The sequence below is a fragment of the Dipteris shenzhenensis genome, chromosome 12 (assembly GCF_047967505.1).
Source record: "Dipteris shenzhenensis isolate YYH24624 ecotype China chromosome 12, Dip_SZ_1.0, whole genome shotgun sequence".
NCBI classification, from domain to species: Eukaryota; Viridiplantae; Streptophyta; class Polypodiopsida; order Gleicheniales; family Dipteridaceae; genus Dipteris; species Dipteris shenzhenensis.
Window position 1 is genome coordinate 18,428,234 of NC_141607.1, and position 13,634 is coordinate 18,441,867.

General features: G+C 41.9%; 1 protein-coding gene and 1 non-coding gene across 2 annotated transcripts; both read right to left on the reverse strand.

Moving 5' to 3' along the window:
* Positions 1–6,838: 6,838 nt before the first annotated feature.
* On the reverse strand, positions 6,839–6,942 carry LOC147895923 (U6 spliceosomal RNA). The gene has a single exon (XR_015541940.1). It is a non-coding gene; the product is annotated as a U6 spliceosomal RNA (small nuclear RNA).
* A 2,348-nt stretch (positions 6,943–9,290) lies between these two features.
* Positions 9,291–12,795, reverse strand: LOC147895924 (uncharacterized). Its single transcript, XM_087383078.1, has 5 exons — positions 12,485–12,795; positions 11,149–12,030; positions 10,928–11,063; positions 10,596–10,803; positions 9,291–9,933 (listed from the first exon to the last, which is right to left on the reverse strand). The coding sequence occupies exons 2-5, from the start codon at positions 11,945–11,947 to the stop codon at positions 9,628–9,630; spliced, it is 1,449 nt and encodes a 482-aa protein (XP_087239204.1). The 5' UTR covers positions 11,948–12,030; positions 12,485–12,795; the 3' UTR covers positions 9,291–9,627.
* Positions 12,796–13,634: the final 839 nt, after the last annotated feature.

The following is a 13,634-nucleotide window of genomic DNA, read 5'->3' on the forward strand; positions in this document are numbered from 1 at the left end:
CTGAGAATATGTGTTAATTATAGAAAGTTGAATGCAGCAACCATCACTAATCCATTCCTTCTTCCATTTTCGTGATTCATTCCTTGATGCTGTGGCTGGACATGAGATTTACAGTTTTTTAAATGGTTTCAGTGGTATAACCCGATCAGAATGGCTCCAGAAGACAGAGATAAAACTGCATTTGTAACAGAATGGGGTGTATTTGCATCCAATGTCATGACCTTTGGATTGAAAAATGCACCACCCACTTTCCAAAAATATATACAAGAGGTATTTGTAGAGTACCTGACCTCATTCATGAAGGTATTTTTGGATGACTTCTCAGTATTTGGAAAAAGGATAGATCATTTGCATCACTTGTCATTATGCTTTGCTAAATGCAGATTTGTTGGTCTGAGCTTAAACCCAGCAAAATGTGCTTTTACTGTCAGTAGAGGTATTCTACTAGGACATATTATCTCACAAGAAGGCATGGAGATTGACCCTAATAAGGTCTCAGCAATCCAGAATGCTAAAGCTCGAAAAAATGTCAAGCAATTACAGAGATTCATTGGCCAAATAAAATGGCACTACAAATTTCTGTGAAACCTTCTGATATCTGTTATCCTCTTACTAAACTCACAAGGGATACTGAACCATTCATCTAGGACACTCCTCAAGAACAAGCTTTCAACATTCTCAAGAAGATACTGATGGTTGCTCCTGTATTACAGCCTCCTCATTGGTCTCTTCCTTTTAAAGTCTTTGTGGATGCATTAAATTCAGCAGTGGGAGTAGTCCTCATGCAACAACAATCACCTAAGTGGCTCAGACCTATATATTATGCAAGTAGAATCCTGACAAAGCATGAAAGGAACTATGCAACAATAGAAAGATAAGCGCTTGGTATGGTGTATGCTTTGAATAAATTCAGACATCATCTTTTGGCTAACAAAGTACATTTTTATGTTGACCACCAGGCTTTGATTTACTTGGTCAACAAACAACATCTAACAAGAAGATTAGCAAGATGGATGCTATTGTTGCAAGAGTTTGACTACACAATTGTCCATAGATCAGGGAAATAGCATGCAATTGTAGATTATCTGAACAGGCTGTAGTCAGGAGAGCCTCTGACAGCTATACCAGATGAACTTCCTAATGCAAATTTGTTCATGGTACGAATTGATGAGTAGCCAAACTGGTATGACAAAATGTTATTTTTTCTCATTGATGGACTAATCCCAGAAACAATGAATCAAGACTAAAGAAAGAAGTTAGTGTTGCAAAGAAAACCTTTTCTTATCATTGTTGGAGTGTTGTATAGAAGGGGCATTGATCAAGTCATCAGGAGAACCATGAGCAAAAAGCTATATTAACAGAAGCACATGGAGGTATAGCAGGAGGTCACTTCTCAGGAGATATCACACGCAAGAAAATCTTGCAGGCTGGATTATGGTGGCCCATAGTGTTAAAGGATACCCACAAATATGAAAAATCATGCCTACCTTACCAAAGAGATGATAGACCAATGGATAGTGACAGGATGCCACACCAACCCATCCTTCCATTGGGTCCATTTCAAAAGTGGGGATTGGACTTTATTGGACCAATCAAGCCTCCAGCAAAATATTTCGGTAATCAATATATACTTGGTGCTACTGATTATTACACAAAATGGGAGGCTGTTGCACTCAAAACATGTAAAGCTAGAACAGTTGCACATTTTCAATACCATAATATTGTTACCAAATTTGGTGTTCCAATTGAGATTGTATCTGATAGAGGGACCCATTTCATAAACAAAACAATCAGAAAGATGACAAAAAGGCACATGATGTTGCACAAGAAGTGTACAGCATATTACCGACAAGCCAATGGTTTGGCTGAGAGTACAAACAAGTTAATGAAAAAGGTTTACAGAAGAACCATTGCTGTGATCATCCAGAGGATTGGGATCAATATTTAGACTCAGTACTTTGGGCACTAAGGACAACTCACAAGGTAGCCATAGGATTGACAGGCTAGTGTATGGATGTGAGGCAGTAGTATCCATGGAATTTATTGCAAGAAGTCTCAGAGTAGCAAATGACAACAAACTTTCCCCAGAAGACTCCATCAATGCAAGATTGGAGCAGCTTTTACAATTGGATGAGGATAGATTGACAAGCTCTCACACAGTTGACATTATTCAAAGAAGTAGAGCAGCATGGATAAATAGAAACATAAAGTTTAGCCAATACCATGAGCTGCGATTCATATGCCTTGCTTAGAGTAGTAGAAAAGGGGACTAGAATCAGTTGGTCTCATATCCTGCATTCAAGGGTCATGAGAGAAAAAAGGACTTCACGTCAACAAATGCACACTCGAAGATTTTGCCAATCATCACCGTTCTATTCGAATTTGCAGCATAAAGTTCGATTGAGAAGCCTCATGTGAGTATCCAATAGAGGGAGCAAAGGACAAAAATGTGGTAGAGCCCAAATAAATGCAAGAGAGCAGGCACAACCCGAATCCGGTAAAAGATGCCTTGGTACAAGATTTGGAGGCAACCAACTATTCACATGAAGAGAGCATGCAAGCGGTATATGGAACATTACTAGTAGAATCGTTATGGGATACTCCCACTGCCAAAGAAGCAGATCTCCCAAGCAAATCACAAAAGCCAGCAACAAGGAAGATTAAGCTAAATCCAAGAGCAAACACAGTAGAGCGAAATAGACGTGGGTGCAACTAGAGGATGGCCTCCCGAGAATCCTACTCAATTCTCCTCCACATAGCTCGGTAGGTGGTTTCTCACCACTACATAAACTTACTATTCTTTCAGAAACCCCAATATCAGATACACTGGCAAAGAGGACACATGATGAGGTGTCAACAGTGGAGGTAGACCATGCCTTAATCACAATGAAAGACTACTGTGATCAGCAAAGAAAAAAGAACCGGGAATTGCAAAAGCAAGTACAGGAGTTACAGAGAGAAAAAGAGGCAGCAAAGAGTTTACTTCTCAAGCAGACAGAACTTGAGAAAGAGCTAGCTAATGCACATGCAAAGCTTGCAGAGATGGCTAAAGAGTACAACAACTCCAAGGAACAACAAAACAGATACATAGCAAAATTGACAGGGCAGGTCAAAGTACAACAAGAATGCATCCCCACTATCAAAGCATGGTTGTAAGAAATGAAGGATGAGTTTTTTTATTTAACTTGACAAAATGGGAGCAGATCAGAGAGAAATTACAGATTGAGAATACACTCCTGAAAGACCACATCTGTGCACTTGAAAATGTTGAAGTACAACTCAGGGAAATGGCAGCAGTAGAAGTAGACGATGTGTTTATGACAACAATAGATATTACTGAAATGAAGAACCAGCTCAGTAGAACTTCACAGGAAGCATGGGCCAATCTTAAAAGTAGGCTTTTTGCAATTGCTACATGCCCATTTTAAGCATTTGCTTCAGCTACCTATGCATATGAGGCTATGGCACACGAGCTAAAGGATCTCAGGGCAAGAGTGAAGGCAGGAACTAAAAGACAAATGCCATTTGAGTAGAATTTTTCCATACTAGGAGAAGAACCTACTGACACCTCATAAACTCCTACTATGCATGCAGAAGAGGTTAATCAGTATGCCCAGGTAGAAACAAAGATGCCTGCATTATTTGCAAATGCTGATGCTATGAATAGCTCAACTCAATCATGGTGTGCTAGTCCGCCTAAGACTACAGAAGCAGCCGAATACAGCAGATGCAAAGCAGCATGACACAGAGGAAGACCAGCCCACATGTGACCCTCTTGTCAGTCAAAGCACAGAAATTGACCTGGTAGTAACACACAGTTTCAAGCTTGATCCGAAGGATTATTTCTAGTAAAGGGTTTGAGTCTCCAACTTTTTGAGAAAAAGTCTCTCCACCAGAAGTGCCAGGTGTTGAAGACTTAGTCTCCACCTACGTGGCCAATAACCTATGACGCATAGGTTAGGATAAGTCAGTCTCATGGCACAAGGTAGTTACTAAGCATGTAGTGGATACCACTTTCTATAACTCATAAGTAGTGGGCTAATGCAATAGTATGATGTTTTGTAACAAGGGCTATTACTAAAAGATATAACTGACTGTAGACTTATAATAGTTGGAAGGGAACTAGACAGCTATAAAAGTCCTGTAACAACCCATTTTGAGGTTGAGTTGTTGTTTATCTCTACTGAAGCATAATACAATATATCCGTTTTGCAAATTCACGAGTTTTTTGCTGTTCTTTCATTGTTTAGTTCAATCTACATGCAATCCGACAGTCTCTTATCCAAGTCCTTGCACCTGTTGCATTTGAGTCGACGTGTGTTCTGTGTTTTCATTTGTTGAATGCACTCTGAACAAGAGAGAATGTCTTACAATTCCTACATGCAGAGAGAAAAGCTCTCCAACTTGTATAAATACTCCATAATGGAATGAAGCCCACACACTTTGGGGCATTGTGTTGAGTTCTACTTTGGTATTCCAAGCAATTGTCTCCAAGTGTCCAAGCTTTCTTGCACTCCACATCCAAAAGCATGTCCTAACCTTGCAATTCCTCCTCCCCTCTCCTCCAACCTTGCAAATCCTCCTCTCCCTCTCCTCCTCTCCTCCTCCCTTCTCCTCCCTCTCCCTATACTCTAACTTGAACCTTGGATCCTCCTTCTGACCCTTAAATTAATTTTGAATCTTAGAACCTCTATAAACCTTGAAACCCCTTCTGAACCCTGAAACCTCTTCTAAACCACCATGAACCTCCCTCTAACCCTTAAACTCTTCTAAACCTTTCAACCCCAAATGGAGATGAAAGCCTTCATTACCCCTAACCATGATGATGCACGTTCCTTTCATACAAACATGCATGATGTTTGCTTACCACACTTAAGCCTATGTCTCTCTTACCACATAATAGCAAATAATATTCTGGATGAGCCTCAAGGTGAGGGGGAAGGGGGATGCACAGGAAGTTGTTGTTAACGAACGCATCATCAAAGAGTGCATCAAGTGCTACTGTAAAGGAAATCAACTTGTGGTTGATCTCTAAAACAAGGGAGTTGTGGCATCATACGCTTTGTCAAGATTTCAAAAAAATATCTCACTGGTTAAAATAAATCAGCAAGCCACAGAAGTCAAGTCCTTGCGTGCAACTATTGCAATAAATAATCCCCAAATCAGGTTATTAACTAGTATCGAGAGGCCTCTAGATGCATGTGACAATGAATTACTTCCAATTAAAAAACATGAAGAGGGTGAGCACCAAACTGAACCCTTGCATCCTCTAATTGAAGTTGACATTGTAGCTACCCCAAAGATTTTGTCATTAGAAGATATGGAATGTGAACTTGAAGTCTTGTAACTCGTCATATCTTGCTAATAACAATATCATCCTTTTGTCTTATTCTTATGGGCTTGGCACTAGCTTACAGAGAATGATAGTACCTTTATGTCCCTTTCTTGATTTTTTTGTATTAAATAGGCATCATAGTGAGAATGGCACAAGTGATTCTCTGGAAAAAAAAAAAAGGGAATGGCACAAGTGCCATTCCCTCTATGAGTTTATGGATAATGACAATTCTCTTATGTTCCTTTCTTCAATTTTTGTGTTTTGACTATACTTAAAGAGATTTAGAATGGATTCTAATAACTATTCTTCCAAAGCATGGGTTTAAGTTCTTTCTACAAATCATCTGGGACATGGGGAATGGCACAAGTGCCATTCTCCCAATGTGATTATATAGAAAAGGCATGGTTTGCATTCTCCATAACTTCTCAAGAAGCATGCTTCCACTGTACACGAGTAATTGGCTAGTGAAATTTCCCACTCCCAATGATGATGGGGAAAAAGACACTATTGACATTCTTCAGCTTTATGGGAAGAATGTCACCGGTGCCCTTCTCCATAACCTTGTAGAGATACTCGCATTAGTACCATTCTTCCTAAGCTGTGGAGAATGCCAATGGTGCCTTTCTCCCTATAAGACACCTTTGGCATTCTCCATGATCTTATAGAGAGAATTGCACTAGTATGATTCTCCCCATAACCTTATAAGGAGAATGACATTAGCACCATTCCAAAGAGGAGAATAGCACTAGTGCAATTACCTCCCTCCCAATGAGGATACAAAGAAAGGTACTATCTACATTCCCGAACTACATAGGAAGAATGGAACTAGTGCTACTCTACATAACCTTGTAGGGAGAATTGCATGAGTGATGTTCTCCCTAAATTATGGAGAATTCTAATAGTGACTTTCTTCCTTTAAGGCGCTATTGGCATTCTCCATAATCTTATAAAGAGAATGATAGTAGTGCCATTCTCCCCATCACCATATAGATAGAATGATTCTACTACCATTCTCTCTACGAAGCTCTCTATGAGATGATAGAGAATGGCAGCACTAAATTGACATTCTCCATGGGACAATGATATAAGTGCAATTTCCCAAGAGGAGAATGGTAGTACTTTGTGGCCCTTTCTTGATTTTCTTTGCTTTGATAGTTGGACTATGTTGAAGAGATTCTAAAACATGGCAATATTTCCATTACCTTCAAATTCACAAGACTCAACGATGCATGGAAGGAGATGGAGACCCCAAGTGTAGAAGAAAACATAGCAATCAATAATGGTATACCAATCTTTACCATCCCGATTGTAATGGTTTTATAAAGAGGCTAAATTGTACACTGATCATCATGCTAGTAATGTACATTACTATAACTTGAAAACTTTCTTAGCATAAGAGATTCACATGAAAATGTATCCCAATTTTTCATTTGATAAGAAATTTATGAAGGCCATAGGTAATGAACATTATATTGAAAAACCTATAGATAACAAAATATAGCCAATAAATGTGTCCAATTCTTTATTTATGTGTGTCATCCTTGCACAAGGCCATGCTAATCTTCCTTGTATCCTTCTAATTCTTGAAGAATAGTAATAGCTTACCCAATAATAAAGACCCCATCACTACAAAGCCACTAGTAGATGTTTTTTCATTCATATGGAACAATAGTAGCCTTATATTTACTTATTTTCCTCTTCTTTTCTTACTCGTTTTCACAACTATTCAAAATTCTAGTCCAAGCTACAAGAGAAGGGTAAGACTTGGTTTCAACTATTCAAAATTCTAGTCCAAGCTACAAGAAAAGGTTAAGACTTGGTTTCAAAACATCTTCTACATCCCTAAGGTCAAGCTACTTCTAATTAGCTTGCAAGGGTAGGACTAAGTGATGGAAGTGAGTCCTTCGAAATTGAAAAATTAATTTTATGATTTTTTTGTGGCTTAGCATTTGTGGGAAAACAATTTGGGGTATTGAATGAATGCTCCCACGATATCATTGAGTAGTGGAGGAACCAACTTGCCGCCTTCATAACTGTTAGAGCCTCGCTACATTAAGTTGCTTGAAGCTTCCCCAGCTTCTTGGTTGATGTATTCCTAGATGTGTAGGCATGTCAAAGCCCAACTACTCAACTGCCAAGATGATTTCCTTGTAGAGCTCAAGATTGCACATGTTTAATCCTTCACAAAACTCCCTCGATTTATAAGCATTAGTTCTTTTGCTCCTATAGCTTCACACCAACAACTCACCAATTCCTGAACTTCATCCCTTCCCATCAACCTTTTGCTTTTGTTTCTCAATCTTCCTCCACATGGAGGCTATTGATGAGTAGAATATCACCGCCACCACCAACTCGAGTAGGACCCTTTGTACCTTGTTCATAAATGGCTCCAACCACCTTGCAACAAACCCCATCCTCAACCACCTAAAAGTATCCATCTCAAGAATTAGTGCTTGCAATTCCACACATTAGTGAAGAAAAAGGGGTGGATCTTCACAATCTGTGCACAAGTTGGGTGTCAATTGTTTGGAGAGCAACTCAACTAGATTCACTTGCAAAGATAGATTGAGAAATCAAAACTTGATGAGAACGTTCAAGAGTGTGGCTCATAGAGTGGTCTTACATTCCTATAAGGTCTTTCCAAATCTTATAACAAGATTGAGGAGTAAAGGCAAACGGTCATCTTGTAGATGGTCCCTCCAAAGCCATGCATTTCTTAACCACATACAATAGCCTTGTTTCTAGGAACTTGTACCTTGTGGGTGGCCTTTTTAAGTCACTAGATAAATTTTCCAACATATGGAGGGCAAATGGTAATATGAAGTCAACCAAGAATGCAATTCAAATTGCTACGGGTTCAAGAGTCACATGAAGATGATTCTAAGAGAAGTTACAACATTCAATTCAAATTAGAAACTAAGCACCAACCTTGGTTCTTCATCACTTTAAACGTTTAAATAACCATCTTTGCATTGTGACTTTGAAGCTCACTATTCAATCTATAATTTCAAAGGCATGCAAGAGCTGTTTGTTCGTAAAGCAAGGCACCTCGGAACATGTGAAGAGAGTCAACACCTGTGAGACTCACATTGAACTACATTACCTTCCTAGGCATGAAAGGCCACAACGAGGCAAAGGTGATGATAGACGATCAAGGGACTTTCCAACCAACGGTGATGGCAACCAAAAAGCCAATTTCACCGATTTAGCTTAGTGCGAGACCTCAAATTTCACTTCGACATTCTGATGACTTACCCAACTACATACTTTTCACCAATTTATTGACCCCCTCCATTTGCCAAAGCTACATCTTTTTACTTCATTGTCAACAATACAATGCGTGGTTAATAATCTTCAAACCTTGCTCTAAAACCAACAATGAGGGCAACCAAAAAGCCAATTTCACCGATTTAATTTCGAGGGAGACCTTGATGAATTCATTAAGACATTTTGTTGACTTACCAAAGTTAAGTCTTTTTACTTCCTTGTAGTCACCAGCTCTAAAAGAGTGTTACAATGCTCAAATTTGCCCCCCCTTTGCACTCATACCATGTACTTTTTAACATCAGGTTGGTAAGGAATATAGGTTGCAAACTTTTTAACATTCACTCTGTAACCGTGGATTCTGGAATTCTCGTGGAAAGAAAGATTGAAATTATTGAAGTCCAACGCACAGTGCAGGCTACAGTCATTAATTGAAACCAATATACTCGAGGTCCTAGACTACCCTTCAAATTTGAGGGCTGCCGCGACTGGTTGCACAGAATCAGATTCGCTTAGCGTTTACAACTAGAAATTCACTGTGGCAAGTTACAACCCTCAAAAACATCTAATTTTGGAAAAGGAAAATTGAACAACCAATGCACACTGCACAGTGAGTGCAGTGATTGAAATCAAATCTAGTCGAGGCAAAAGCTTCTACATAATTAACCCTGAGTGGCTGCACACAATCAGAGATCACAAATAGATACGCTTAGCGTTTACTCAATTGACCCTGACTGGTTTCACAGAATCAGAGATCACATACAGATACGCGTAACGTTTACAACTAGAAAATTCACTGTGGCAACTCTGAAAAATATCTGAATAGAACAACGTAAGGCACGCGTGTTCAACGAGCCTCTGAGGCATATCAAGATGAAAGCTCAACTGGGAACAGATGCAAGAAGAACGGAGGAAGCATTAATTGTCGGAGGGGAGCGACAAAAAGGAGGATGTAACTGATAGGGCAGCGAGAGGAAGCATGAGAAGGGGGAGATGATGGAGTCGAAAGAAGGAGAAGAGAGATCGTTTCAGTAGTTGAGGGTGGATTGATGAAGAAGCTGGAGGGAGGAGTCGATGAATTGGAGCATCTGAGGGCGGGAATAGAGAGGGTAAGGGAAGATGAAGGAGAGGAGGAGCTCAGGACCTGCAAGGAGAGCTTCGCCTACGCAGAAACATGGCCCTACGAAATGCATCGACGAAAATGGCCCCAAGCTTCCCACCATCGCCAGATCTCTCGTCTCCTTCCACTCCGCCTCCATTGGCTTGTCCACGAATAGCGTGAAGAGCGCCGTCCTCAGCGATGAGCTCGGTGTCACATTCGGATGCTTCATCACCTGCAATCACAAACCACCACATCTCCGTTCATTCAGCCCCCGCAATGCTTTGGAATCGATTGGCGTTCTGTACAAACGCACACTGCAATCCATGGAAGCTCTCTCTCTCGTCTCTCGCTCTCTGTGATTGCTCGGTAATTTCCTCGCTAGACCATCGCCATTTTGCATCTCGCCGTCGGTTCACGTTCTGTACATCCACCTGCGCTGCAGGAAATCGATGAAGTCTCGCACCATGGACATTTCACTCGATAGGATTTTTGTAGGTTCAACTCGTGAAACCTCACTAGTTTGCAAACAAGTTTTTGGAACTTCTGTCCATCCTTCTTCCAATCTCTTGAGAACTCATGGGAGAGTTCATTCTCCAGTCGTTCGATTCTTCGTCGGCCGAATTCAAACAAATCTAGATTCACTTCTCTGCTGGAAACGGGCTCGAGAGAGGAACCAAAATCCGTGGTTCTTGAGAGATAGACACAATCCAAAAGACCAGCTGCTCGCAAAATTACAACCCTTACAATCGAGTGCGATAAACCACTGACTTCGAGAATGCAAGCGGATTGCAACCTGCAGATTCCTTAACAATTTTCCCACTCATCTAAAAATCCCAGCTGAAGCTACTACAAGATTAAAATCGAGAAGGGGAGACGTTATCGACTATAACACACCTGAGAGAAGAGCATCCCCAGCACAGCCATCTCTGAGAACTGCTTCGCCTTCCCCACATCCTTCTCGATAGACGCAGCAATCTGGCCGGCAAGCTCCCAGAACTCGACTCCCTCCTTCACCTTCTCATTCTGCGGGATCCCCGACGAGTAATTCCCAAGAGTGGACTCGCTGAGCTTAGGCTCCAGCTCGTTACGGCAATCCATCACGCTGTGAGCGGGAAAAACAGACACAGAAAATTTCTGTTACCAATACAAACATCATACGCTCGCTCCGGCTAGATCACGGACCAGATTGACGAGTAGATTGCAATGACTTTCGAAGACTCACGTACCAAGTGAAGGAAAACTCATCCTGCTTCTTCTCCTTGAGTTCCTTCGCCCCTACAGCCGTTTTCAAAAATGCTGCAGACAAGGCCGCTGCGTAGGTTGTCCCTTCTTTCTTGCAAGCAGCAAACAGCGATGCAGTCCCTGGTAACCAAAAGTCATGATCTCAATCGCGCTCTCAATCATCATCTATCCAAAAGAGACCACTCGTTGCGCAGAGAACACTCACCTTGTTTTCCCAGATTATGACTCACAACATCGGATCGAAACGCAGTTTGCTTGCCGGAAGCAGTGAAGGCCGGGTTGAAAGGCAGGAGTGAATACTTCTTCGAATTCACAGCATATCCCACAGCATCGAAACCCTTCTGCAAAAGCCCCTTCGAGGCTTTTCCCTTCGGAATCAAATCCTCCAACGGAGGCAGCAGCGCTTCACCCTCTTTCGTTTCCGGTCTGTTAGGCGACCTGCCCTCAGTCAACGCGTTCAGGGTAGCCAGGAAATCCTGCGCTACGACACAGCCGGATTGACGATCCAAGGCTCCGCTGTGCATCTTCAACACGATCACTGTTTGATGCCGGGTCCCGTGGGCATAAAGATGTACTTCGAAAACATCCACCGGAGGAGAAGGCTTGCCCTCAGAATTCAAGAAATTCACATTGAGCTCTTCCGTGACGAGCTTATGGAGAGCAAGGCTGCCGGACTTGTCGCTGTGATCTTCCGGAAAGAACACCACTCCAGGATGTTCTACATCTTCAACGTTGGGCCAAGGCTTCTCCTGCACCAGATGCGTCGGAGGAGTACCTCTGATTTGCAGACACAGTTTCCCCTTCGCGTTCTCTACTATCTGAGAACGAAGAAGAGAGTGCCGCTCCAGAAGCTCTTGCGTAGCCGCCTTCACGTGATGCAGATGAATCGCTCTGTTGAAGAGCGCTCCAAATGCGACTATTCCAGTACCTCCACTGGTGCTCTTCGTCCAATTTTCTTCCGTCCCTCCGAGAACTCTAGTGTGGGTGGGCAAATCCGAGGCCATTTCCTATCACCGAAAAGCACGAGAAAACTCCAGGTATGGCAAAACAAGCTTCAACGCACGTTTCTTGTCGATATACGCTCCCTCTAGCAAAACAGAAAGAACGATAGATTAAAGAGCATTTAGCAAAGGAGGCGACGTCACTGAGTAATGAAACACCTAGTACGATCAAAGGAGCAAGCACGTCTAACCTCGTATTGATTCAAAAAACGTTTGATGCGAAAGCTACGGAATCATGCAAAGAAGATGCAAGAACGAAGTGTTTATGAAAAATACTCAATCCACATTCTATTAGGAGGAATGGCAATAGAATGAGGAATGGCAGAGGTAGCGGCGTCACTCTAATGACACAGCGCTAGCAAGCACGAGCAGAAGAACAAGCATGTCCAATGTACTATTAAATCAAAAGCATTTGGTGCGCCTACTGAGTCACAACTTCACGACTAATGCCACAATATCGCGCAAGCTATACCGAATCATGCAGAACGCTTCGAAAAGAGTAGAGATTGAATTTGAGATGAGATGGAAAGAGAGGCATACCATGCAACGCTAGGAATGAAGAATTAAGGAAGAGCACGGAGAAGGTAGAGCTCGAGATCGCTGCGACGAAATCTATACAACTGAACAACCAAAACTCAGGGCAGATATAGGAAGAGGGGTGATGGGGTATAAGGCCGACAAGAGGATTGAGGGAGATGGGTGATAAAGCCAGCCGAAGAGCATGGTGCGAGGTCACTGCTGATGGAGCAGCAAAATTAAAGAGGGGCTGATTGGGAGCTTTGAATGGAGGCGAAGGATTGAATTAAGGGAATAGACAGATCTCGACAGAATTTGTGGTTTTACGCATGCGGCATCACCATCTTCCACCATCCAAATACCTACGGCATGGCCTGGAGCGACGGTGAAGCAATGGTTTGCAGCTTTCCATGTGAGATTGAGATTCGAGTGATGCTGTGGACGGAGATTATTGGAGAGATTTCTGATCCAGCTCGCTAGCACTGACAGAAAAACGCGTTCCTTCATTCAATGCCGACTCCGGCATAGCTGCTCTCCGGAATCTGGTTGAATTTTGAAAGATTAGATGCATTGTTACCGGAAGTTTTTCGCGGATTGACGCATTGCAGTTTGCAGGCTCGCTTGCTGTGTTAAAATTTGGATGAAACACTTCACAATGCACCAATCCAAACGAAACTTGCCATGCTTTAATCCGGTGATCTGATCGATCCCAATCAAACATATCAAAATTCTCAAAGCAAAAGACGAGCTTGCTAAGCATCAATCCGGTGATAACGCACCTAATCCTAATCAAACATTTCCGAATTTCCACATTTGCAATGCATCAATTCAAATGAACTTCAATTCCGGTGATAACGCAGCTTAATCCTAATCAAACATTTCAGAAATTTCACCGCAAATTGCTATGCATCAATCTCTAATCCTAATCAAAACACTTCAGAATTTTCACTGCAATGCATCAACTGGCTGGCAAACGCATCTAATCCGAAGTACTAACGAATTGCCTTCTACCTTGCTCGCATTCACAAACGCTGCTGTCAATCCGTATGTGGACAGCCGTAGGAACCTATGTTATTTCAACACCATCAAATCGTAAAAGGACATTACCACTGGCCTCCTTTTTCCATTAATGCCGAAATCGTGACTTATACTCGGGACGTACCTGAGGGTAGAT